This window comes from Drosophila biarmipes, chromosome 3L, assembly GCF_025231255.1.
Source record: "Drosophila biarmipes strain raj3 chromosome 3L, RU_DBia_V1.1, whole genome shotgun sequence".
Taxonomy (NCBI): Eukaryota; Metazoa; Arthropoda; class Insecta; order Diptera; family Drosophilidae; genus Drosophila; species Drosophila biarmipes.
This window is the reverse complement of record NC_066613.1, coordinates 19,586,307-19,613,211: the sequence shown is the minus strand read 5'-3', so window position 1 is coordinate 19,613,211 and position 26,905 is coordinate 19,586,307. Positions and strand designations below refer to the sequence as shown.

The 26,905-nt window shown below is 44.4% G+C and overlaps 5 protein-coding genes across 7 annotated transcripts; 2 read left to right on the top strand and 3 right to left on the bottom strand.

Moving 5' to 3' along the window:
* The first annotated feature begins 1,006 nt into the window (after positions 1–1,006).
* On the top strand, positions 1,007–9,027 carry LOC108035152 (uncharacterized). The gene is made up of 3 exons (XM_050885870.1): positions 1,007–1,268; positions 5,894–6,436; positions 7,627–9,027. The coding sequence occupies exons 2-3, from the start codon at positions 6,002–6,004 to the stop codon at positions 7,984–7,986; spliced, it is 795 nt and encodes a 264-aa protein (XP_050741827.1). The 5' UTR covers positions 1,007–1,268; positions 5,894–6,001; the 3' UTR covers positions 7,987–9,027.
* Positions 9,028–9,633: 606 nt separating this feature from the next.
* Positions 9,634–19,367, bottom strand: LOC108035153 (neurexin-4). 2 transcript variants are annotated; one of them, XM_017110596.3, is made up of 12 exons: positions 18,914–19,367; positions 17,113–17,229; positions 14,625–14,821; positions 13,635–13,776; positions 12,400–13,578; positions 12,212–12,337; positions 11,804–12,007; positions 10,816–11,745; positions 10,577–10,756; positions 10,172–10,516; positions 9,974–10,111; positions 9,634–9,913 (listed from the first exon to the last, which is right to left on the bottom strand). In XM_017110596.3, the coding sequence occupies exons 1-12, from the start codon at positions 19,017–19,019 to the stop codon at positions 9,723–9,725; spliced, it is 3,855 nt and encodes a 1,284-aa protein (XP_016966085.1). In that variant the 5' UTR covers positions 19,020–19,367; the 3' UTR covers positions 9,634–9,722. The 2 variants fall into 2 exon arrangements, with proteins under 2 accessions (XP_016966085.1, XP_016966084.1); XM_017110595.3 differs by lacking the exon at positions 14,625–14,821 and adding an exon at positions 13,928–14,124.
* Positions 15,666–16,959, bottom strand: LOC108035151 (L-aminoadipate-semialdehyde dehydrogenase-phosphopantetheinyl transferase). Its single transcript, XM_017110593.3, has one exon. It carries the CDS (start codon positions 16,615–16,617, stop codon positions 15,745–15,747), a length of 873 nt encoding a protein of 290 aa, XP_016966082.1. The 5' UTR covers positions 16,618–16,959; the 3' UTR covers positions 15,666–15,744.
* A 302-nt stretch (positions 19,368–19,669) lies between the features above and the next one.
* On the top strand, positions 19,670–21,786 carry LOC108034925 (eukaryotic translation initiation factor 3 subunit L). Its single transcript, XM_017110181.3, has 4 exons — positions 19,670–19,834; positions 19,969–20,447; positions 20,502–21,474; positions 21,532–21,786. The coding sequence occupies exons 1-4, from the start codon at positions 19,802–19,804 to the stop codon at positions 21,664–21,666; spliced, it is 1,620 nt and encodes a 539-aa protein (XP_016965670.1). The 5' UTR covers positions 19,670–19,801; the 3' UTR covers positions 21,667–21,786.
* A 205-nt stretch (positions 21,787–21,991) lies between these two features.
* Positions 21,992–26,826, bottom strand: LOC108034928 (rho GTPase-activating protein 68F). Of its 2 annotated transcripts, none has more exons than XM_017110183.3 (6): positions 26,703–26,826; positions 25,335–25,532; positions 24,086–24,211; positions 23,899–23,934; positions 23,643–23,841; positions 21,992–23,577 (listed from the first exon to the last, which is right to left on the bottom strand). In XM_017110183.3, exons 2-6 carry the CDS (start codon positions 25,369–25,371, stop codon positions 22,539–22,541), a joined length of 1,437 nt encoding a protein of 478 aa, XP_016965672.1. In that variant the 5' UTR covers positions 25,372–25,532; positions 26,703–26,826; the 3' UTR covers positions 21,992–22,538. The 2 variants fall into 2 exon arrangements, with proteins under 2 accessions (XP_016965672.1, XP_050741826.1); XM_050885869.1 differs by lacking the exon at positions 26,703–26,826 and adding an exon at positions 26,550–26,568 and having other exon boundaries at positions 23,899–23,931.
* Positions 26,827–26,905: the final 79 nt, after the last annotated feature.

Sequence of the window (26,905 nt, the reverse complement as noted above, 5' to 3'; positions counted from 1 at the left end):
AGAGTAACACGAAGGGGCGATGCTTGGCCTGCCACCGGGCCGAATATATAACGAATTTATACTCTTGATACCTACTTAGCCGTATCATTTTATATATGTGCAGGGATATGTATATCGGGCCTGGATAACTGGCCACAATGGGGCCGGAGAACAATGGTCGCTGCATTTTAATTACTAGAACACAAATTTAAGCCATTGTTGCGACAAACTTGTACATTTCCTTCACTACGTGGACGAACAATGGACATGGGCTGTTTGTTACAGTGCTCGGCACGAAATTGCAGAAAAAAGCAAGAAACCAAGGCAAGTAGCAGGGAAAACAGCGGGGAAAACGGGGAAAAACTATTTAATTAGCATATTTAAAATGCACTTTGACAGCAATTTGTGTGTGCATTGTGTGTGTGTGTGTGTTTCACTTAAGCAGCTTGGACTTAAATTAGTTTAACTCGGCCATTGTTTGCCTCAAGTATAATGTGTACACTTATGTTTTTCGTTATGGCGTTTAAAGTGTTAAAAGCCAACAAACTCGAAATAAATGTGCGAAAACTTTCAAATACCAAGAAAACTGCGTTTTTCGAAGGCGGGTTGGGGAATAATGGGAAGCCAAAGCGGACAACAGGTGAAATACAAAATAGTTGCTACTGTGTAGCAGGTAAATACGGGTTTCTATGAGCTGCAGGATCCACGTGAGGCCATTGCCATTGCCCTGCGTTCCTGGCAGCTGATAATGCAATGAGCGGCCACGCTGCGTATACTTAACGTGCCTCCAAGGAAGCCGCCTGCATTTTCCCCCTATTTTCAGCGCATCTTTCGGCCCCGCGAGAGCGCAGCTGAGAGCGCGAGAGAGAGCCGGCTACAGTGCGCGACATGGGCGTATGGCCGGGCCATTGAGGAAAGCCAGCCATCAGCTGAGAGCTTTCCCCCTATTTGGCTGTGGGAAAGCATTCACCAGACAACGACGCCGGCGCCGGCTGCAAAGACAAGAGCAGAGTTTCACACGCAGCATAACAATAATTTCAGTCGCGTTTTTCACGACCTGCCCGCGGTTGTTGTTTCAACAAAGTTTCCTATTTTTTCCAAAACCAACAAAAAAATACAGAAAAAGAAATGAAAAACATTTGAACGCTTTGCTTTAAACAAAACGCTGTACTTAACGCATACACATATCGGTGAAATTGGACCAAAACCGGGCGCTCGAATTTCGGAAAAGCCGGCGGAAAATAGGGAAAACGGCTGCCAGCATCCCAGGGAACCCAGCCCAGCAGTAGGTTCGGTTCGCTTTTATGTACCCATCTTAGCGCTTTGCCTAATTGTATTTCGATTTTCCACATTTTCCACCGACCGGAAAGTGCTTTTACATCCGTTCTGCCACTGCAATTCATCTGTGTGCCAGGGCATTTCGTAATTTTCGAATTAATTCGGTTTGATTCCGAATGTGTGCGCCGGTGTTTGTGTGTCTGGTGGCCAAACAAATATTGACTAAACAAACGCCATGCAGGGCTTGTTATTGCTGGCGATTTATCTCAGTGCAGGCCAGCCGCCCACATCGTTTACAGGGCCCAGAGTCATGCACTCTCTGCACTGAGAAAAAACAGGGACTAGTGGTTGGCAGTCAATGTAAAGTTGATCAAAAGAAAGTAGTAACAATAAAACAATATATATTTTAATTTAAAAACTTAAAAATATTGATAGTAATGGAAATAAGGTGATAAAGAAAACTTCTGCTTGAAAGATATTTGACATTAATTCTCGATAGTTGTAAGCAATCTTAATATTTTAAACTTTTGTTTAAAGTAATTTGATTCTATAAATTCAAAATGTAATTTTTTGTTAAACAGGTATTTTCCTTTAATCTCTAAACTTAATACTTATTAAAAACACATCATTAAAATCAGATTATATTTATAATAATATAATATCTGGCTAAAAGAATTATAAGTTCTAAAGATAATCCAGTAATTATAAAACAGTTATTATTATATTAGTAATATTTACTAAATACTAATAGAAGATTATTATCCCTTATCAACAATTCTTCCTCCAGTGTTTTGATGTAAGACCCGTTCGTTGACTTCCAAAACAATGTTTGCTCCAGTTTATTGATCTAAAATATGTTTCTCTCCATGTAAACACTGTTAAAATGCTCCTGCCTGTGCTCGTGTGCCCATGTGGCCATGTGTTTATGTATCCACTAGATACGAGAAGTAGTTTCGGGTTCGAGTGTTGCGTGTTTACAACATTCGACTTCCTTGCATGCTCACCACTAGTTCGCTTATCGCCTGCAATTGAAAGCGGGCATTAGGGCCGTACGACTGAAATTTATTCTCAAGTTTGGGAGACACATTTCCACAAGGAACCCACGACTCTGGGCCAGCAGACAAAGTGTCTGGCGTACTCCAACAAAAGCCAACAACGAAAACATCAACAGCAGCAGCAGAATGACAATTGAAAGGGACACAAATGAGCATGCAAAGAACGCCACTCGACTCATACGCGAGGATTTCCCGACCCCGTTTTCCACCCACCGGCATAGCCATCCCGGTTTTTCCCCACATTACTCATACGACGCGTTGGCCGTGCGACAAATACTTGTACAACAATGCGGCTCAAGTGACGACGCGTCGACTGTTGACAGCTTTACCGTCACTCGGAACGAGTTCCAGCTGAAATGGTTGTTGTTTCCATGGCCCAAGGTGTTGTTTACACTTGCACACAGCCTTTGAGAGGGATGCGAATTTGTGCACGCAATTCGAAAGGGGCAACTACATGGGATAATGCTCAGACAGAATGGAAAAGTGCTTGCTTTAATGCGCTCGCAGTTGGCTTTCGCGGCGAACATTTCTAGGGATTCAAGCCAATATCATTTCAAAGGTCAATTTATGTTTGGCCGATGGGATAAGAAAACTTTTCCGATTGATTTTGGCTTCTCCGAAAAATATTTAACAAGGCCGTGGGCGGATTCCTCTCAGTTGTCTATGCTGGAAAATATTCAAGTTAAATTTTAATGTCGGCATTTAATTGATTCCCCCTCCAAATTCGAATGAATTTGATTCAATCAGATAATTTTTCCAATATTTTATAAAACAAAACCATGATTTTTTGGGTGGTTTCTGCTATTAAAGCTGAACTTAAATTTATTCCCCCTCAAACTCTATTAAGATGCTTTTGCCAATATTTTATAGATCAAAAAATACATTTTTTAGGAAAATGTAGCATCTGCCCAAAAGTTATAATCAAATTTATGCACATTGAAGCAATATTTTATTCGCCAGCGAATAACTTAAACTCTGCTTCCTGTCCCCGCCTGACCCAAATTGATATAATAGGAAATGAAAGTTGGCATCTTCCGCCTGAGTTCATGCCTTTGACAAATCAAGGGTCTTGCAGCTCACACACATTTATTCATTTTTCTGACACATTTAGCAGACCCGCATGAATTCTGGTCCAGCTGCTGGAAGTTCCGGGTCTTGTTTATGCGATGTTTACCAAGCTCCGTTCCCAATTTGAAATTCATATTGTATGCTGCACTGACTCCACTCTCATGCTCAGCTAAGTTTTCAATACAATGCTCCTGATTTCCACCGTGACGTCAATTGTAAACGCTTGCTTTTATTCGGCGCTGTTTCTCCTCCTTTCCCATTTTTTTTTTGGCCTGGCTCGGCTGGTTTTCATTGGGCGATGGGATGGATGTGGGGCAACAAAAGCCAGTCGGACGCCGAAACAGCGGCGGTAATCAAAACAAATCGAAATGCCTTTTTCGCCGGCAGCTGCGCTTCGCTGGGCGATGTATTAATTAAGTTGAGGAGCAGCCGCGCACAGAACTCGAGGACCACTTTTCCTCTTGGGGCCCTACCCGCGGGTTTGATATTTTAAACTAAAGTTTGCGATCTGGCATTTTGAGCATACCTAATTGCTGGCATGAAATGCGAATCAAACTTGTAAAGTATTAAATATATATTTCAGAAAATGTAGCTTTTAAATTGTAAGTGATCGATATATGTGATCTATTTCCTTTTAATTTTGTTTTAATAAATTCCTACTGATAATTGATATTAATAATATAAAAGAAAAATAATACTAGGTCTTGAAATTCTTTAAAAATTTAAAACAGATACAAGAATTAAAGGCATAAATTAAAATTAATGATTAGTGATTCAATAAATTGTAGGTAATGGTTTCGAAAACGTTCTTGTAAAGGAAAATATAAATGTGATTCTCAATACTCTCCTAAAGTAGGGGTAAGTTCTATTATATATAAAAAAAAATATATGTAGTATGTAAAGGAACTAAAAATGAAAAACATATCTAAAATTTATTGGTAATTTGTTGGGGAACCATCCTCAAAAAGAACTTATATTTGGGATTTTTAAGACTTTTTGTAAATAGGGTTGATTTCTATTGTACTGAAAGCATCGGTCATGAGAACTACCCCTTCTCGGTGATATAAATTGTTGTCTCAATTGCAGTTGCTGGCTTTCCCAGCAGCGCGGCTACACCAAACTCGTGCCTATACTATATCCTACCATCCCCATACCATTCCCAGTCCCAGTCCCAGCACCGTTCCCATTCAGAGTCCCATTGAGGGGCTGGCTCTTCGTGTCCGCACTAATGACCGCTCGCTTTGCTTTTTGATTTTTTGGCAGCTGCAGCTGTGCTTGGAATGCCATTCACCGTGCGTAGACCCATCCCTTTGCCGCTTTTTGGCCCCCCTTTCGCGCGCCCCTGCAGCACATGAATTTATAATTGCATCATTTTTGGGCACACAAGTGCAAGTGGCCGAGGATGACATTCAGTCGGTCACTCGGCTGCAGTTGCAGTTGCATTTGTAGGCCCATTCCCATTCCCATACCCATCCGCAGTTGCATGCAAATTCGAATGCGAATATCCACGAGAAGCCGTGGCAATGCGTCAACTGGCAGGCCTTCTCTGGGATGATTTAAAAAGCACACCGATGCACCGCTGAATACATTCGCCAGGCGCCCCTTTTTGTTTATTTTCATAACTATGCAAAACAGAAATAAAACACTGGCCGAAGGCAAAATATTTATATATTTACATATTGACATGTATGCATACACAAACATCTCGTCGATTGATTAATTTTTCTCTTATAATAAATTTAAAGTACATTTTTGCTGAAAAAATCTAGCATTTAATGTTTACTTTATATATCAATGCGAAATTGTTTCGCCTAAAAATTCATTTGTTGTTTAAAAGAAAAAGCGCAAGTGATAATGGCATAAATAAAATTTATAATCGTTACAATTTGCATAATTTAAGTGTGAAATCAGTTTGATTTAAGTGGATTTCAGTTATATGACTCGGGGCAATTTGCTTAATTGGTGCCGAAATCACATACACAATGCACATCCAGGTGTCACAATGGTGAATACATTACTGGCACAATGCAAGGGAAACCCCCGCCAATTTGTATTTCTCTCTATGATAGTTAATAGGAATATTTCCTTGATTTGTTAACTACTTGTAATTGAGGAATAAATTACAAAAGAGGTATACTAAAATACTTTGAAATGCATCTTCAACTCTAAGAAACTAAAGTTTAGTTTATATATAAATATTAAATAAACACCTTATTTAAGATTGTACTATATTTTTAGTGACATTCAGTAATATGACTAATTTTAATTTTATTAAATGTTAGAATTTTAAGAAGTAGTCCACTTTTAATGGTTTCCCCCTTAAAATGAGTAAAATACTTGCTAAAACTACTACTATTTAAAGGTAAAAGTGGCACCAATTTTATTTATGAGTCCTGTCTGTTTATGCTTAGCTAGGCACATGCTAATTTTGCAAACAACTATTTGACATTTTTCTGGCTTCGACGTAATTAACAATTTATGGCTGATACAGCAATTTAAAATTTCCCCCGTAGACCAGAAAGTAATGAACGACCTGTGAACTTTGAGAGGGGCAAGGAGAGGGACTACGAAGCCAGCAAAGGACATATCATTAGCCAGTTAGCCGAAACAGTATCCTCGAAATGTTCGACATCACCTGGCTGCCCACCGCCTGCGGCTCCCTGGCTCCGGCCCTCATCCCGCCGGCCCACATCGTCATCCTGTGGTACTTCTGGGAGAACTACGCCCGCTACGTGGACAGGCACTTCTGCACCTGCTCCTGCTGGGACACCGTCTTCAAGGGACCCTACGAGTCGGGCGTGGCCGCCTACAAGCACATGTACTTCAACGCCACGCCCAACAGCTTCAAGATGTGGATTCTGACCGTGTTCGCCGTGATTGCCCTGTACGAGTGCATCAAGAGGCTAATCGCCCTGATCCTCCAGCAGCGCGTGCGGTACTCGATGCTCCTGCTCTTCCTGCTCTCGATATTCTCGCACTACTACGCCTGGTGGGCGTACATCAACTACTACAACGACGACTACTACAATCAGTGGAACCACCAGCTTTTCTTCACGGTGAGTGGTCAACTGAAACACTGGAAAAAATGTATCCAAAAAATATTATAAAAACCGAAAACAAATCTGGGATAATTAAAAAAATAAAAAATATTAATACCTATTACTGGTCAGTAATCAAGTGATCAAAAAAAGAAAAGAAAATTTCCACAGGCAGAAAAATGATACATAAATTGATCATAATCTTTCTTTTTAATAAAAAGAAAAAGATGTCTAAGCATTAAACTTGTTTTTAATAAAAAAGGTTTAAAATAGATCTTAAAACTTATCATTAATGTATTATAGGGATCTTAATATTCAATATTATACCTAAAATTTCATTGTATTATTTTTTACAAATGTGTAACTCTATACCTACTTATATATATTGAATGTTTGTTTTATTCTTAAAAGTCATTTCCTACCAAGATACCAAAGATATGGTTTAAAATTTCTCTCTGTGTATTATTAAAATTGCAACTTACAAGTCAATGTCAAATACCACGGCTACGTGCGGCCACATGTATAAGCCCTAAGCCAGTTACCGGCCATCCATAATTTATTGGCAAAGTTCGTCCTGCGCGAGTGCGCTCCAAACTTGCACAATATGCGCTCCAATTCGAACACTTCCCCGCACAATTTTCGCACTTGCCCCGTAGATAGCTACAGTGCATTCATGGCAATAGGAGCACGGGCCGAGTAATAAGTTTCAAGTGCAAATCCATCCATCCAGCCAAAGTTCAAACTCAAAAGTTTAGCCCTGCTAATGAGCGATTCGCCATTCTCGTGGTAAATACCCAGTGGGCTGACCCAAAAGAGCAAAACTACAGAGGCCCGAAGCTAAAATTATACAAGTACGCCTACGGTTAGCCGGAATTTTAATTAATATTTTACATATTTTCGGTTGCCTCTCTTTAGAAGTGGAAATGATTTTCTACACCAGAAATATTCTTGAACCATATTTCCCTTAGGTTTTTCATTAGGAAACTTTTTGTATTGTTATAGAACTTTAGATGAATTACACGTTAATATATGTAGTTTGTGCCTTCATTTAAATAGTAGATTAATATAGGTCTCTAGGACTACTTTAAATTATATTTTCCTAAATTTAGTAACTAGAATATGATAACTAGAACTTAAAAACTACAATAATATTCTACAACTTTGATAGTGACCATTCCAATTTCCCAATTATAAACCCACTCTTGCAGGTCACCGAGTTGTTCTCCACGGTGCTGGTGATGCACCTGGCCAACACCACCAACGTGGTCACGCCCAAGAAGGTCTTCTGCATTGTGGGCATCGCCCTGCTGCACATCCTGGCCAGCAGCTTCGACCAGTTCTTCATGAACGTGGTGCGCGGCGAGGGCTATGCCCACCAGATAGTCCGGGACATCGGCTTCATGATTCCCGATCTCCTCCAGCTCTTCGTGCCCGTTTGGCTGCTCCGGCAGACGCGTCGCGAGTGCTACACCACGCGTCCCTTCCACCGGGATCGCAAATTGCATCGGGACATTGTGATGATGCTGTGCCTGGTGTCGCTGCTCTTCGTCATCTGCACGGTTTTGTGAGAGCGGATCATGCTGGAGGTCTACGAGGAGCGACACGGCAAGGTGGTGCCCATGCAGGATGCAGCGGTCCAGCTGCTGAACCGCTACCGCATGCTGGCCAGTGGAAATGTGCACAATTGAACGAGGTGATTGGTGATTGATTTTGATACCGAACGGATTGTGGGTGGACAATAGTGGCACTCGCGGGGCAGTGAGTGCGGAAAATCCTGAATTCCTGTAGAGTTGCGTATTTTGATTTAACGTTTGTGATAGTTTTTCTGTTGAGTCCAAGGACGAGGAGCGGACGACGAGCATATCGATAAGCGGCATTATCAACTAACCATGGTACACAATTAATACAACAAACTGCAATCTTCCATTTAGAACCGATGTTGACCGACGTTAAGTGCATTACCATTAACCCATAGTTGAACTTAGGTAAAATGTAGAGCAATCCAATCCAGAATCATACGAGTAGACGGGTTTAGCCCCTATAGATACAACGATAAACAGTTATCACAGACACGCGTAGATTAGTTATGGAACAACGATGCGAATACTTAATATTGAGTACGGATTGAGAGTACGGCGATAGTTAGTGGAGACCCACCCAGTGTTATATACCTTATATTACCTTAACAAGTTACATGTGACTTAGACTGTTGTTAGATAATAACAATATTATACATGTTCATCATGGCAAACCAAAATATTCCAGTACATCTAGTAGTGAAAACCACAGAAAAAACAAAACAACATATGAAAACCAAAACCGTAGTAATCAAAATTAGCGTTATACTATATTGTTACGATTAACTTTACATGAAGGAAATCAAAAACATGCAGATATTAATATTTGGAATAGCCTATACTTATACACATATATATATTTTAGTATACAAAACTATATTGAATAAACGTTAAGAGACTGAACACCCCTTAGTTTCCATAGACTTCCACGGCGGTGAGTTCAACACAAGCCTTTCAGTTATTTGTAGTTTTCTTTTATTGAAAGATAAAAATTTTAATTTTCATTGTCTCTTTTTTGTGTAATTATATATATTTTTATTGCTATATATATATATATCTATATACACACGCTAATGTATATTTGCAAATTTCAAGTCAAGACGTTCAAAATGTATTTTCCAAAAATACAATTTGTTTTTAATGCTCTGTGTAACTAAAGTAGCCAGTTTTGTTTAGCCACAAAATGATTTTATGTTCTTTTGTGTGTAAATTAGAAGACATTTTAAATTAAACGTACAGCGAAAAAACACATTAATAATAATGGAATGTTCGTTCTTATATACTCGCACGATAAAATACAAATAATTGGCGGCTTTCGGTCAGCTGCTCGAATGGCAGCCTTAAATAAGTTTTTAACTTAATTTCGCAAACAAAGTGTTCATAAAATTAACTAAAAATGGACGGTATTCGGTGACTACTGAGCGCTTCCAATAGTGAAATAAGGTGAAATGCCGTCAGACAGAACCAAAGAATATAAAAAGAAAACATAAAAAAATTCAGCCAGCCAATTACAAATCAAATTTAAGCAATCACTTGCGCAAAACAATTGGCAGTGCATGGAAAACTTGAAAGATTTTCTGTCTGTAATACGTTGTGAGCCTTCTTCTCCGCGTTCGTTTGATTTTCATTATGTTTTCATTTGCTTTTTTTTTTGGTGAGTCTGATTCGTCGCTGTTGCGTGTCTAAGGCGATTTAAAAACGATTTGTGTGCATATGTTGCGACAGGTTTAGATGAAGATCTCTGTGCGCTTCCTAACTTGATGGCCAGTAGTTGAGTGCAGGACAGCGTCATCAGGATCGTCGGCTCCATCGGCACCTTGATCCTCGTGCGTCAGATAGTCGCCTTTGTGTCGGTGCAAATAGCGACCGATAAGGAAGAACATAAGGATCAGCAGCAGGAAGAGGATCACCAGCAGACCTAAAATGCACAAATTTATTAATTTCTATGCTTTAGCTGGAGGAAAACTATATCACTTACATGCCAGCAGCACAGAGTCCACTTCGTTATACGCCTTGCGCAACTTCTCCTCATCCACTAGAGGTGGTGGCCTGGTCTCAATTTCAATAGGCGGATGCGTCACTGGCTCAACTCCGCAGAAGTCCTCAGTCAATTGGGCTGCAACACAAAAGTTGGTTGAATATTTTCACTGGAATCCTACAAGCTATCAATACTTACTGCCCAAAGACTTGACATTTTTGGGTGGATTCTGCTGGAACATCAGCTTCAATGGATAGATATCATCGAATTGCACTCGCGAAACACAACCCACGAAACCATCTGTCATGGACTCATTTTTGCCAATGTACATGTACTGGATGTTGTTGAACTGAGCATCCGCCGAGGCCTTGATATCGAAATTATACTCCACTGGCTCATAGTTGTCGACCCTGAGAACCACGGTGGATCCACCATTTTTGCGCATAAAGTGCATGTCGTGGTATTGACCCAGGCCGAAATGTTTTTTGGGGAATATGATCTCCTGTCGCTCGAAGCCGAAATCAAACACGCAACGCAAGTGACCTACAAAAATGTACGTTATTTAGTGGTTTACAATTAACAAGCACGTTTAAATCCATTTACCAGAATTGGAAATTTGTATGGTCAGATATTCGCCAGTTAAATTGGAAGAGAAGCCAAGCAGGAAACCCTTGGGAATGGTCGTTGTGAAGCCCACGCGAATATTCTCGGCAATTGTGGAGCGGAAGGAGCCCTCGAACTCGTAGCGAATAATCGAGCTGGAGCGTAAGTTGACACCAATCTCTGCAAAAAGCAAATTCAAATTAAATAAGACACAATTGCTGATTACTCTATCAACCCACCATCTGCGCAGATAGGTCCTTTAAATGCGCTCCAACGGCAATCGCAGCCATAGCCATCGTATCGTTCAATGCAAGTGCCATTATTGAGGCAAGGATTCGACTCGCAGCGACCCACGCAACCGGTGCTGATGCCATATAACCCACGCTTCGAGTAATCCTTCAGGTCAACCATCTTTCCGTTCAGCAACAGAGCACGAATGCATCCCACATAGCCATCGCGGTACTCGGTGGTGGCGCCAATCACCAGATCCGAAGTTAGGTGGAGGGCACGCACTGGACCCGGCGGCTCACGAACCTCAGCCTTGATGGATCCATCCACCACCAGGCGAGCCTCCTTCCTGTTGCGCTCTACACTCACCGTGTGCCAGTTGTTGTCGTTGAGGTGATAGCTGGTGCCCACATTAACGCCCAGTGGACCGCTGCCCGCTTGATACTGGAACTGCAGCTTGTTGCCGCCATTCAGGCTTAGCTTAATGTAATCCGTGGGTCCAGTTGCATGGAAGAGCACAGAGTTCTCCTGTGTGGTGCGGAATTCCAGGTAAATGTCTCCAGAGTGACCCATATCGAAGGGTGGCAGGTTTATAGAGGCGTCGGCAATGCGGAAGGTCACCACATTACTGAACAGATCATCGCCCTCGCAGCGCAGTGGTCCCAGAGTATAGCGACCCATTTTCTCGTCCAATGGGGTTCCAGTATCACCAAACTTCACTGACCGCACGGGAAGATATTCCTTCTCCCTGATATCACCTCCATCCTCCATCCATTCCAGACTGTTCGAGTCGCAGTTGCACCACTTGGTGGGGTCGTGGCACTTACCCAGAATTCCACACTCGCACTTTCGCGATCCAGGCAGGGCTCCGGCCCAATAGTCCATTGGTTGGTTGTGTCGAGAGACCCACCAGGAGAACGGACGGAAGTTTCCTGACTCAGCTGGATGAAAAATTGAATTATAACACTGATTGATCTTAGGAAAACCATGACCACTCACATGGCGAATTGAAGAGACGGGACGAGCGGCACGAGTAGCTGAGGCGCTGCCAGCAGCTGTGGGAGCGGTTCAGCAGAGCTTCGATTTGCTGTTGATTGGCATCGTACATGATGGACTGTTCAAAGGAACCCGGCTCCTGGAAGCCATCCACAGTCGTGGTGTGCTCTTGGCTATGACTGAGGGTGGTAATCACACGTCCATCCGCTGCGAAAAAAATAAAGCTCATCAATCAATGTCATGCATTTATAAAATTACATACTTTGAGTAGCATAACTCTACATTTTTAACCATAAAACAATAAGGACGGATAAAATATTGTAGTAAGATAACGTAATTTGATTGATGATTCGAAAGTTTGAGTTTGCATATAAAAAAGGACTAAGGAAATAATGATTGACATCCACTTACAGTAAAATTCGCAAGTGACTGGGAAAGGCTCCAGAGGACCACTGCCATCCACATCGAGGTTCAGGTTCACACGCTGCTGCACATGCTGAACATTCTTGAGAGCCAGACAGGACAATGGGTTGTTTGCTATATGCAAATGAAAACAATAAGTCAACATAACATACTAAAAATTTCTCAGAGCAACTCACAAGTATGACAAACGGCGCCTGCATAGCCAGTGTGCGCGCAGTCGCAGAAGAACTCCCTGGAGTTCTGGTGACACAGACCCTTGTGCTGGCACGGATTCGGATTGCAGCGATCGATCATCTGGCAGGCATCCACGACCACATCATCGCCGCAGCAAACCTCCTGACCCTTCACCCAGTCCTGGGGTAGCTTGTAGTTTCCGTCCACCGAAATCAACCGCATGCAGCCGACGAAACCGTTCTTATCCTTTCCACCCGCTATGTAGTACTGTGCTCCAGTGGCAATCTGCAGACTCTTTGTCGTGGTCATAGGTCGCTGGTCAATGTTCAGTATCAATCGATTTTTATCGATGGAGATGATGAACGAATGCCATTTGCCATCATTGAACTGCTCGTCGTAGTTGTCCAAAATGATGCGCGGTGAGCCCTTGGGTTTTAAGTCGATCTTAACCTTTCCAAACTCCAGGAAGACCTTAATGTAACCTCCGGAATAGAAGTCATGATGCAGCATCACCCCAGTTTCCTCGTAAGTACGGAAATAGAACGACACGTTCAGGCGCTGAGAGTTTTCGTAGCCCGTCAGGCGGACGTACGAGGAGCGGGTAGTGAAGGTAACCGGATAAATTGGAGGCGAGGGACAGGCGTAGATGGTGTTCACCTTGGTGAACACATAAGCCTCTCCCAGCTCGGTGCTGTCCTTCATCACTCGAATAAAGTTGGTGGAGTTGAAGTAGATATTCTCCAAGCAGCCGGAGAAATTCTGTTGGACAATCAAGCCCTCCTGGACATTGGGCACACCGCCAAGGTACAGCTCTCGATTAAGATTCAGCCTACTGAACTCGCCCTGGATGCGTCCTCGTACAATAACACGATCCACCGAGAAGATAATGTCCCGCTGGTTCCTCGAGATCACCACATCGTGCCACACATTGTCGTCCAGCAGACTGCCCACCGACAAGGAGGTCATCACCTTCGATCCCAGATCCAGATTCAGTATCATCTTGTTGTCCTTCAGCTGAAGGGCGTAGTAATCGCCCTGAGTGCCACGCGAGTACATCATCACGCCGTTGGCAAAGGCCGTCTTAAAGCGGAATCGAATGGACTCCTTGAGGGAGGAAATGGGCTCTCGAGTCAGGTCGTAGCGCACCAAGCCAGTGCCATTGAAGTACAGGTTCTCAGAAACTGCAGGAGGGTTTCGATTAAGGAAACGAAATGGTATAAAAACCCATATTACTTACTGTATTCACAACCGTAGAGCTCCACACGCATGGAAATCCGATCGTGCCACCTGGTGGGATTAATCCTCACCCACTGGGCGATGATGGGCACCTCGAAGACGTTGTAGTGTATGGAGTTGCCATCCGAGTTGCCCTTGAACATCTATGATGGATACCGAAGACACATTTAATAAAAAGCTTATGTACAATAGTTAGTAATGCTAAGCTAAGACCAAAAGCATTAATCCATCGCCATCCTTCAAGCCAGAAATAGTTGTAGAGTTTAGGCCTTAGTCTAGGGTTAGTCACAGTACCTGCGGCTCGCTCGTGGGATTCACGTATGAGCGCCAGAACTCGCCGTCGTCCGAGTACTGGACAATGTACTCCGTCACGAACTCGTCCGTGTGCATGCGTCCCATGGTGGCGATCTTGCGCACCATGACCGGATCCCCCAGGTCGAGTGTTAGAAAGTGGTTATAGGTATTCTCGACCGGTGTCCAAGCAGCGTTACCTGCACAAGGTGCAATTACCCATCTGGTTAGTCGCAGTGTCAGAGTGTAGAGAAGTGGGTGAGGGTGTTTTGTGAGGGAAGTGAACTACAGTACTATTAGACGAACGCATAAACAGATGCATGCGGGTACGGATTAAATCATAATGGTAAAAAACCAAGCACAAAAGCAAGCAGAGTGTTAATGGATTGATGTAATGATAATCCGCTTTCGCAGATTTGAGGATTCCCCAGTCACCAACATTTGTTTTTACACGGAGAAAAAGAACGTTACATTACAATTTATATAATTTTGATATATTCTTTCAGTATTTATGTGAAAATTCTGATTTTTAGTTATTTTTATAAGGATTTTTTACGTAAAAGCTTAACTTTTTGATGACATATCATGTATTCTGAAACTCTAATTTATTTTTTTCCGTGCAATAACCACCACCAAATGAATTCCACCCCAAATCCGATGGGACACACATTCGTAATTGTATTTGAGATCGATTGTTTACCTTGACATTGCCGCCCGGCTCTTTATAGTCGGCAAACTCTAGATCGGTTATGCCATAGCTAATGGTGTACTCGGTGACGTACTCATTGCTGTGGGGTCGTCCTTGCAGGGCGATGTGCGTCACGTTCCGCACCACGCCCAGGTCAATAATCAGACGCTGGTCGAAGTCCGAGTTCTTTGCGGACCACGAGGTGCCAGCTGGGGTTCGCAAATGGTCATGGGATGATGGGCAATAAAATGAAAATAATACAATTTAAACCAAAACAAGAGCAACATAAAATGTACTTAAAGGCAACATAAAAATGGGGGAGGTCTGCCCTATACACATAATTGCCTAAAATAGCGAGTTTAAAATTGCCCAATCCCTTCGGGGGGTGTTTTCAATTAATAAACCATAATTTAGGGGCGATTCCGATTGACAGCTGCAAGTGCTCGCGGAGTTCGAGGTCCTTCAGATCGCGGTTCAACCCCTGCTCCAGAAGGGATTTTCGGTAATCCGGAGGGTTGAGTTGGTGTCAAACCCAAAATGGGAGAGCTCTTAAATGGCCGAGCATAAACAATCGCGACCGTGTGCCTTTGTTTCAATTGCAGAGCGCGGCAAATTGCAGGCAGGTGTGACAAAGTAGTGTGAGAAAGTCCCGACTGCAGGGATTTCCTATGCCACAGCCCATTCCCCAACACATTTGTTCCGCATTAAAGTTCCCTTTGTCCTGCTCCCGTTGGCAACGCGCCCATATCAGCCAGCCATCGTTCCCATCGATAAAACTTTCGGGAATGCCAAAAATAATTCAAATAAACGAGCCATGCAGAGCTACCCTTGCACAGGGCTAGCCTGTTGGCGCATAAACTCAGCGAAACCGATGTCTGGCCCCTGTCTGAGTCCCATTACGGGTCCTAAATGTCGGTTTATGGCCTTTTAAGCATATTTCCGGCTTCGTTTCGTTGAGTTTGTTTATCCAATGCCAGGCAAACAAGCGTTTTTGGGGGGTGCGCGGATTCATGACAACACAAGGATTACAAACTATTCCAAATTGGACAAGAGTAATGAAAAAATATAAAAGCTTGTTTATTCTAGGGATAACAACTCTATTTTAGGATCTACTTTTGCAGGCTTTAGTTCTTTATGATCGCTTGTAGGGCTTCAGCAGAGCCTTTTGGCAGTAGCTGATCACATCGTCCTGCTCCGATTCGGGACTCTTGACCAGAAGTTGCTCCACTCCCAGGAACTGGAACCTTCCACGCGTCTGTGGCAAGCAATTCCGGAATGCAATGGCTGCGCAGTACTTCTCCTCCTGCAGTAAATGCTCCTCAAAATGCCAGTTCTCCATGGGTTGATCATGGCAGCGCAGGCTGCATCCCGTCAGGGGGGACACCTCCGAGGTTAGCTGATGACTGGTGTCCACGGAAAAGCTGATCTTCTCCAGATCCACAGTGATGCCAACGCCCAGCTCCTTGACGTAGGCCTCCTTCAGGCACCAGTGTCGCATGAAGGCCTTGACCTGTTGCCGCTCATCGTGCTGCGGTCTGCCAATGTAGCTCCATTCCTGGGCCGAGAACTTGCGCTTCATCAGGCGAAAGAATTCCGACAGGGCCTTGCCGCCACTGTACTCGATCTTCATGACATCTGTGCCGATGCCAAAGTCGGGATCACTGGCTTCTCCCGTCACCCCCGCCAGGACAACTAGGCCTTCCTGGTGAGAGACATTGAAGCTGAGGGGAGGCCCATCGAAATCGTCCCTCACCCAGTACGGCTTGCCGCGCACATCCCGGGCGAACTGCACTTGGTGGTACGGCAATCCGCTGCATGTGCTCACATATTTCCGCATCAGCAGCCGGCCAATTAGCGAGGACAGAAAGTCGTCGATGAAGTGGAACTTCATGAGGCGCACGCGTTCCTCGGGCTGAATTGAGGCCACCGCCTGACTCAGCTGAGGAAGCGTGGGCTTCCAGCTGCCCAGGTCAAAGGCCCAGCGGGTGCAGATGTGTTTGCTCATTTCGAATGCGTTTTAGAACTATCTAATTGCCTTTACAATCATTGCTTTTCGGGGCGTTTTCGCTGGGCAATGTTTTTATTAATTCCTTATGGTAGTAGTATGGCCACAAGTGGTCAGGGTAAAAATCCCCCAGCCTTATAAATATACTGCAAAAATACTGCGCTACAAAGTTCAGCTGCGTTCCCGCTTACGATTTCGATTATGGCGGAATTCAAACTGATAAGAACTTTGGAGTTTTGAAAAATAATTATAAAATAGCAAAGGAAAGAGCAGTTTATACCTAGCAAAATGGCTACAAACTAAATATAAATAAGCATTTTTATTATAAAAGGTTTTGGCTCGTGGTTCTATTTATAAAAAGTCAACTTATATAAAAACCAAGTTTTTAAAAGGTTTTGGAAGGCGTTTTTCAAATAATAATTGCTAAAAAAAAAGGCAACTCAACTAACACAAAGACCGAATCATACATAAATAAAATCAATAACTATTACTCACCGTTTAGGCGTGCCTTATCGGGTCCTCGTTCTGGTAGCGCCGATGTTGCCGTGAGGACGGCTCTTTCCAGAAGGGGCTGGTTGCACTCATAGTCGGAGAAATAGTCCGTGAAAGCGTCTGAAAGTACAGAATATCGATCTATAAATACCAGGAATTCCATGACCCATATACAATTGTACAATGTGAACGCAAACTGTCACGGGCGTAATTAAAATTGAGATATGAAGAATCTGTTTGGATGGCGGCCAATAATGTTGAGCACTTCACTCGGGCCATAATCGTTCCAGTGGCCTCTTTTTATGGGGCCATAAATAAAGCCACATCAATGAGGAAGAAGTAAACAAGAGGAGTCCAGACTGAAGGGTAAATATCTGTTGGGAATACCTAAATCGCTGATTTCTAGGGAAAATGTTTTATTCAGAACTCGGATAAGATTGATAAATATCATATACGGGATCTTTCAAGGAAGACCCAAGAAAATTGCTATAAATATCAAGTATATTTTAAATAATTCGATTATATTATCGAGTTTCCACTGTGCCGCAGAGTGCAGATTCTTGTCTCATATTTGCACCATAATATTGCTGGTGACGAGAGTCTTTTGGCTCCTAGGATCCATGACAAGAGCGTGCGGAAGTGGGGGGCAGGTCGTGTCGGAAATCCAGACAATTGCCCCTGTCAGTTGCAACCCCCAAGAAATGCCTTATAGTGGGTGCAGCAGGAGCTCCTAGGCAAACACACTGGCATGTTCACCAGGCGGAGTGGGGCAGAAACAACCCTTGCGAGGTCATCCGGAGTTCGTGGGCACTTTAAGCTGACTTTGAGCCCTAAGGAGAGTGGAGAAAATCGACCTGATAAGCCCGAAGGGAAACAGAGCGAAACACGCATGACAATCTGTGGGTAAATAGTATATGGCAACTTTTTGGGGAGCAGCAAGTTGAACTACTTTCGGCTGTTACTTAATGGCCAACAAAAATCTGGCTAGTGTTCCAAATGAAACAAGTATGACGAGGTCTGGGAAAGGCCTTTTCCGCTGATCTCGAGAGACCCGAAGTGCGAATGAGGCTATTTTCGGGGCAATAAGAACCGAAATAAATTATGGAAATCGACCAGAAACTGAGGGTATATGTCGGTTGCCTGCTTTCGACGCCTCGGGGCGTGAAAGTGGCGAATTAATTGCGTGGCATTGTTTATTTTGAGTCATAAAAATGTTTGCATATGATCTAACAAATGTTTATTTTTCATGAAATGCGGAAAATTGCGGGCGCACAAAGCTCAAATCTGTTGACATATGGAAGGATATGGAGATGGAATCACGTGTTTCCACCAGCATCATTAATCAGCAGATGCTTTTTCCGCCGCATGCGCATTGCAAAGCCGGAAAATAGGATGAAAAAAATCAGGGATGCGGCCGGCAAACTCGGAACAATTCCCCCGGGTGCTCCACATGGGAAATTACGAAATCAACATATTTGGGCTCCAACTTATGGATCAAAAAGAACGAGTAGAAAACGGGCGTTGTTAGTCGGCGTTTTTGTTTTGCCACCGCCGTTCGTAAGCAACGGTTCGATCGCTCTCTCTCGGTCTCTCCTCTCTCTCTCTCCGCTCGCGATCGAGAAGAGCGAGTTAAAAGGCGAAGAAGGGGCCAAAAGGAAAAAGAAAGAGCGAGTCTCCAGCTTTGGGGAACACGCCCAAAAAGTTGGCTTACAAACAATCGACGTTTTGTGTCACAAATTCCTTACGGAATCGAGCAGAACCCATCTAAATTCCTGGTTTACTCATCCGGAAACACTGTATTTACCTGCTTGCACCGATTTGATGCCATTATTGGCCAGCAATAGGAGGCAAAGTAGTCCGAACTGCAGCGAAGAAAATGCCGTTTTCGAATTCCTGCTGGGCGGCCTCATCTCGGAGGCTTGTGACTAAAACTTCCGCGGAATGGATTTATAAACACATTTAGTTTGGACTTCCGAGAAATGCTTCGTCGAAATGCACTTTTCCGCTGGAAAAACCTCCGTGAAAAGCTGATAATTTATGGCAACGCGTCCGCAGTAATGGGAGTTCCTTCTGCACTTTCCGCTGGTGCTACTCTTGTTAATCGGTTGTTAATTTTGTTAGTTATTTGAGAGGGACTACGTCTCCGACAGCTCACGCCCACTTCGCAAGAGTTTCGTTTGAATTAAGAAAATAATTAACGCAACGCGGATGACACACGAACTCCGCTCCGTCTCGCTGCCAGTGTGACCGTGCCTCGAGTGTGGCAAGCTGCCACGAGGCTAAAAAGCCAGAAGTCTATCGAGGGAGAAAAACTATCGATGTGTTCTCGATTTCAATTTCGCCCAAAATAAAAATGTTTTATCATAATTTAAAATTTGTATATTTGTATAAGCAAGTCTTTGACTTAATAAATGTTGTTAAAAATATATTGCAAAGTAAAAAAAAGTGAAAAATGGTCAAATATATCAAAGTTGTTTCCATTTTCTTTCAAAAATTTTAAATTAAAATAACCCAAAATCGCCTCCCCCATCGGCAAAGTCGTGCACCTATCGATAGTCGCCCAGCCCCATCGATAATCGATCACACTGTTTCTCCCTCTTTTCGCCAAAAATTTGTTGGCGTGTTGTCAAATTCTTCAGCGTTTGATAGGCTTTGTGTTTTGTGTAGCACCGGAAAAGATAAAACAGCGACAATGTACGGCGGAGACGAATACGCAAGCAATTCGGTGAGTGCAGGAAGTCCGGAGAAGTGCCTTACCGAGAAACCCCAAACCGAGACCCCGCCGACAACATAACCCAACTTTTGTGCCCCGCACATATGTAAAATGTAGAAACTCATTGGTTTTTTTTGGGATTTCAGGAGTACTACGATGACTTCGCCCACACCGGCGACCCGCAGCTGGACATGGAGTACGAGAGGAACTACTTCTCCACCCGCATGCCGGACAACGTCAAGTACTTCCTGATCAACTTCTGCCAGGCGATCAAGGAGGGCAACCTGTACGACATCCAGAACATGTACGAGAACACCTTCCCGCAGATCAGCGACCACCACTTCGACAAGACGGCCTGGCCCGAGGAGCAGGAGGTGGCCGCCATCGTGGACAACGACAAGGTCTTCCTGATCCTGTACAAGGAGCTGTACTACCGCCACATCCACGCCCGCATTCCCGGTGGCCCCAAGCTGGAGCAGAGGATCAACTCGTTCTTCAACTACTGCGACTTCTTCAACCTTATCATCTCGGCCCAGAACCCGGTGATGCTCGAGTTGCCCGACATCTGGCTGTGGGAGCTGGTGGATGAGTTCGTGTATCAGTTCCAGAACTTTGCGCAGTATCGGTAGGTAGCTACTCCCACTCCATGTAAATTTGTTTAACTCTGGATCCTTTGCAGCGCCCGCCTGACGGACAAGTCGCAGGATGAGATCCAGCAGCTGTGCGTTAACCACAGCAACGTATGGAGCATCCTTTGCATCCTGAACGTGCTGCACTCTCTGGTGGACATCTCGAACATCAAGAAGCAGCTGGAGGCCATCTCGCAGGGCGTGGATCCCCAGACCGTGGCCGGTGACTTCGGCAAGCTGTCCTTCTACAAGATGCTGGGCTACTTCTCGCTGGTCGGTCTGCTGCGCGTGCACTCGCTGCTCGGTGACTACTACCAGGCCATCAAGGTGCTGGAGCCCATCGAGATCCACAAGAAGTCCGCCTACTCGCACATCCCCGCCTGCCAAATCTCCACGTCCTACTACGTGGGCTTCGCCTACATGATGATGCGCCGCTACGCTGATGCCATCCGCACCTTCTCCGACATCCTGCTGTACATCCAGCGCACCAAGCAGCTGTACAGCACGCGGTCGTACCAGAACGACCAGATCAACAAGCAGGCGGAGCAGATGTACCACCTGCTGGCCATTTGCCTGGTTCTGCATCCCCAGTGCATCGACGAGTCCATCCAGCAGGTGCTGCGTGAGAAGAACTACCACGATGCCATGTTCAAGATGCAGTGCGGCGACCTGGAGGTCTTCAAATCCTTCTTTGTGTTCGCCTGCCCGCGTTTTGTGAGCCCCTGCCCGCCGGCTGCGGATGCGCCCATGGAGGACTACGTCAAGGACCCCATGGAACATCAGTTGCTGGTCTTCATGGACGAGGTGCGCCAACAGAAGGATCTGCCCACGACGCGCTCGTATCTGAAGCTGTACACCACCCTGCCGCTGACCAAACTGGCTTCCTTTATCGACCCCAATGCAAGCGACGATGATGTGTCGAAGCTGCTGATCCGTCTGCTTTGCTTCAAGCACAAGATGCGCAACCTGGTTTGGAGTAAGGGACCCAGCGGCCTGGAGGGAACATTTAAGTCCGGCTCTGAGGTGAATTTTAATCAGAAAGATATCCGAAAAAGGTGGTCTAATCCTTTATTTTTGCAGTTGGATTTCTACATCGACGACGACATGATTCATATAGCGGACACCAAGGTTTCACATCGCTATGGCGACTTCTTTGTGCGTAAAATCCTCAAGTTCAACGATCTGAATCGCAAACTGAAGAACATCAACATTTAAGCCATTTAAGTCGACATCCTTGTGACCCCCAATGAACTATTTAATATTCCAAACTGGACCGATTTGTCTTGATATCAATAAAAAATCGCTTGCGGTTACACGCAAGTTTGGTCCCCAAAACGGCGCTTTTGAAAACATTTTAATTTCGCTTGAAGAACGAGATATAAGAATATGAATATATGCTGATAAATCTGACCACAAAATCATTCAAAAAGGTTTTCCACAAACGATTTTATCTGTACAACTTCATTCATTCATCATGAGTGAAGTTTTGCTTTCACACTAAAATTTAAAAAAGGTATCAATGAAATTTAGAGACTTGTAGTAGTTTTAACATTTGCTTTATTTTTAACAATACCGTTATTTTATAAAAATTGTTTGTATGACTATAAGGAAATTCAAAATTCTACACATTACGATTTTTGAGTTCGCCACAACTCCACTTTCGCGTGGCAGGTGCATTCAGCAGCGCAACCAAGATTCGCTTCCGGTCATGGGGGAATGTGCGTTCAATTAATACATAGTTCAATAATAACATCTCATATCGAATTTCTCTTCTGCTCGCCGAACGAACATAAGCAAATTTCTTTGGTAAATCAATCGTACTAAGCGCTTAGCTGGGGGCTAAATAATTGTGATTTGGGGGGGAATAGTTGGCGTGGAGTTGGGGCTACAAGCAGTTCCACACATACACACAGTTTAAAATTCAACTTAGGATTACAGTACACTTTATACACGAAACCGCCTTCTGCGCCCTAGTTTCCGTTGCCTTTTGTGTGCTCTCTATTTAGCTAACCATCGGTTCACTTAGGACTAACATTAAAATCAAACAATTTACAATTACGGACTTGTTTGTGCGGTTGGGCCAGTCGTTAGTCGACGGACACAGTGCGCTGATTGACGTCGATCAAGTAGATGTCCTTGTGGTTCTGCAGCACAAAGTCGACGAACGCGTTGATGGGGGCAATCTCCTCCAGGGAGGTGCTGGTGCTGCGCGACCACAGGAAATTGGGACCGAACACGATGGCCAGGTTGGAGGAGGTCATCTTGTTGAGGTCCTCGCAGTCCATCACCCTGACCAGGAACTCTACAATGTACTTGAACAGTTCGTAGTTCTCCTCCGGCAGTTTTTCGCGTATCAATTGGGTCACGTTCCGCGAACGCTCCTCCTTGGGCCAGTCCAGGAATCGAGTCACATCCTCGTACAGCTCGAACGTGAGCAGCGGCTCGGCGAGATCGCGCAGGAAACTCTTCAGCAGGCCGGCTATCACGTGCACATTGACGCTCTTAAGATCCACATCCTCGCCCCGGTTGACGCGCTCCTTGAGCGCCATAATCTCTGAGTGGTTGCCCGATCGCCGGAATATGCCCTCCGTATCGATGACGCCCGTTATGGACAGCGAGTCCACGCACTTGCGCACAATGGGCGGAATGGAGTTCAGGCACGGACTGTTCACCACGATGAACTTCAGGGGCACCCCGAATTGATGCGTCGTCGCCATTTTGTGCTGCTGCTGCCGGGATGCATTTATGCTGCTGCTGCTGGGTGGCGGCGTCGATGGCTTCCGACTGGGGTTCAGCTTGTCGTCCAGATCGCAAATGTTGTCCGGCAGCTTCAGCTTGTTCAGGCCGAGCGCCTGGCGCAGCTCGTCCAGGCTGGAGATGTAGACTAGCTTCTTGCGGAACTTGTCGCTGATGAAGGGGCTGAAGAAGTTCCAGATGATCCGGATGAACCAGGTCGGATGCACCACATACAGCGTCTTCAGGTTCTTGCGAAACTTACGATCGAGCTCCTTGTACGAGTTCCAAAGGAACTGGGTGGATGGTTTGTTGTCCTCTTGAAGGCCTTGGTGGAAATAGACCAGAATATAGTCGTTCTCCACGAACGGTTCGATCTCTTTGATAATCTCACTGGGGGAGAAAGAGAAGTCAGTTGATGGTAGAAATCATTATCGTTCTCGAATGCGAAATCTTACCGCACGAAACCTTCTAGCTGGGACTTCTCGGGAAAGCGAGATGCATAAATGCCGAAGATATGACGACCCTGCTTGTCGGTACCCAGGAAATCGCATTTGTTCCTGGGCGCCTGAAAGTTCTCCGACTGCTCCCTGAGTTGGTCCTCGAAGTCGTCCTCCAAGGGATTCACATCTTCTTCGGGCTCTATATATTCTGGATCTAAGCGAAACGAGGAGCTTTACTTTTGGAGTAAGCAGGAAGGATTCGCCTACTCACCATCGGCCAGGACGAAATCGCCGACCATAACATCTTCTGGGGAAAAGTCAAGAATAAATTAGTTAATATTATGAATTATAATACCACAATGATCTATTTGTGTACTATGTAAGACAGGGAAATCACAGATCTTCCTCTCCTGGTCCTATAAAAATGTCTTATGTAAAGTAAGATGCTTATCACTTACTTTCCAGGGGCGATGGGGCCAGCAGCTCGGTATCGTCAAACTCTAGCTTCGGCTCAAAGTCGTGCAGATCGGAGAGACTGGGCTGCGGCTCGTCCGAGTTGTCGACGATGGGATTGATGGCCGGACCTTGGGGTGCGAAAGGAAGGCATTTATGAATCTCGTAGGTTGCCCTGGCGCGGTCGGGTATTCCAAAAACGTAATCTTACAAGTAATGCTTTCAGTTAAGTATTTTGACGGCCTGAGGCAACACAAGTTTAGTTCGGATTGAGTTTGAGTAAGTGAATAGACATGAATCAGAGAAATTTAATTTGATGAGTACGTTGGCATCTGATTGGATAATCAAGAGTCTTACTCTTTTCGGTATTATTGGCAGACGATTACTGAACAGAACAGAACAGAGACGATTAGGAGGCACTCTAAGCTAGGTAACTAGGACTAAGGATAGGACTAGGCTAGGACTAGGGCAAACACACGATCGCACAAACCTCGGTAACACAAACATTGGCAACAACACAGCTAGCGAAAAGTAGGAAAACAAACAGGATCCACAACAAACCAAGCAAACACGTTGGATAGTAGTACTAAAAATGCAAGATTGTATGTATTGTATGTACAGGGACGGTGAGGCAGCCCACATGGGCTGGGTTAGACTTAGGCTGGGTTTGGAAATGGGGTTAGTAGCGCAACTTGATACCAAAAACAAAGAGCTCGGATTGGGGGCGGTTGGGGTTACGGGCTGGCACAAAATTAGTCGTAATTGCTGGCCATTACTGTTAGTTCTCGAACGAGGGCACTTCTCCCCCCAAAGAAACTACGATACGGTAATGAAAACAAAACAAGCGGCGCAGAGAAACGACTCCCAGAACTTGAAAACACAGATTAAGAGCCATTAAAAAGTCCGACTGGCCCAGGTGGGATTTCTTTTTATACCTCTTAAAGGCCTGCTTTTTTATCATCTTGATGGGAGGCAAAAAGCTAATTGTGGCTAATCATGAAGCGCAATAAGTGGGACTGGTGTACCATTATGTAAACTTGTCGCAAATATATCAACATTCTAATCAATTATCGGAAATAATCTGTGATCTGTGATGAATCATTGCTTTGGGAGTCCTTTCTCAGCGCCCAAGGAAGGCGAGTCGCCTGCGGTTGCGGTTGCGCTCAAAATGCTAAGCAGTTAAGGAACCAAAGATCAAAACTATATAGATTCGTAGCAAAAAGCATGACTTGGCCGCTCGGCCGGCGGACTCACCTGGCAGCCTCGGTGCGAAACGTGAATGGTCGTCCATCGCGGGTGGGTGATTGGGTCTTGGGTAGTGGTGCGAGTGCGAACGTCGAGTGCCGCAGGTGCTGTCCGTCCGTGTCCGTTCGATGTGATTGGAATTCTCGCGGTGACGCAGGACGTGGCTCAGTCGCTGGGCTCGACTATTGGCATGTAGACTGTATGCGGCTGAAATGGGAGAATAAATTAGCCAAAAGCAGCAGTTGCCAGTACTCTATCGATGACGTCATGGGCCAGCTATGTAGTTTTCTTGCTTGGTTGTTATTTTGGTTTTCTTGGTGTTGGAGGCAGTACTGGTTGTACGACGTTGCTGATTCACATTCATTCACTTCGATGGATTTGGTTAAAGCTAATGGCCAGGGGGGGTTTGCTTGCCAACTTGGCCCTGAAAGACGCCTACTCCCACGTCCACGCCCACCGCGCTCATACGAGTGGGGACACTTAAAATGGCCTTGACTGTGGTTTCGAGACAAGTGAATTGCTTTTCGCAAGATAACAAACACAGAATGAAACGAGGCTGCTTATCGCACATCGCATTTCCAACACAGAGTTACACAAATTCACAATGTCACAATCGTAAATGGAAATGAAACGTAGTTGGTTTCCTGTCTTCAAGAATTTTTTTTTAAATATCCAGAAATTTTTTTTAAAATTTCTTTCGAAATATTCCGAACTTAGAAGTTATACCAAGCAAATAAAATGAATATTCAATTGTTTACTGTAAATTTTGGTTAAAATACAATTTTTTATGAATTTTTTTCCGGTTTATGATTAAATCAAGGGATTGTTACTTTTACATAGGGTTCACCCTTTAAGAAGTGCACTTTACACATCGTTTTTATACCATATTCTGCAAGATGTACGTGGTCTTTGATTTTTAGTTCATGTTTTTCAAGTCAAAAACTTCTGAGTGTTCATATCCCTGTGGCCACCACTGTGGCAACTGGTACACCACTTAATTGTGCCACCTCTGTGGCAGGGTGTAGGCTGATCCTGGCGGCCACCACTGTAAAGGGAGTAGGCTCCTTTGTCCCGCCACTGTTCGCACATACACACACGAAGGAGTGGAGTAAAAATTGCACAATTTCCTTGGCGAAAACGCAAATTCTTAAGTACTCTCCCACAACCGGAATATTGACAAGCGAATTGCGCATTTGTGCCTTGCCATCTCTTAATTTTATTTACTTTTTTTGTGTACTACGCCATGGACTTTTATCAGCGCCAAGAAAACATCGCAGTTTGACGAATGCAATTGTTGTTGCTGATATACCCGCTTTAGTTTCACATTTCCCTGAACTTTTCACATTGTTTTTGAGTGCGATTTTGCGAGGAAAATACCTTTTATCAGTGCGGGAAAAAATCTTCGTTAATTTTACAGCCAGACGACGTTGTTTTTGTCGATGCTTAGTGGTGGTAAGCTTTTGCTTTGGCGAGCCCATTAGTGCTGCAAAAAGCACAAGTCGATAACTTTGGCAAGGAGTCACGAAACAGACTTTTTCGTGACACGATTGTGTACTTGAAACAATTTCGTTGTAACTAGT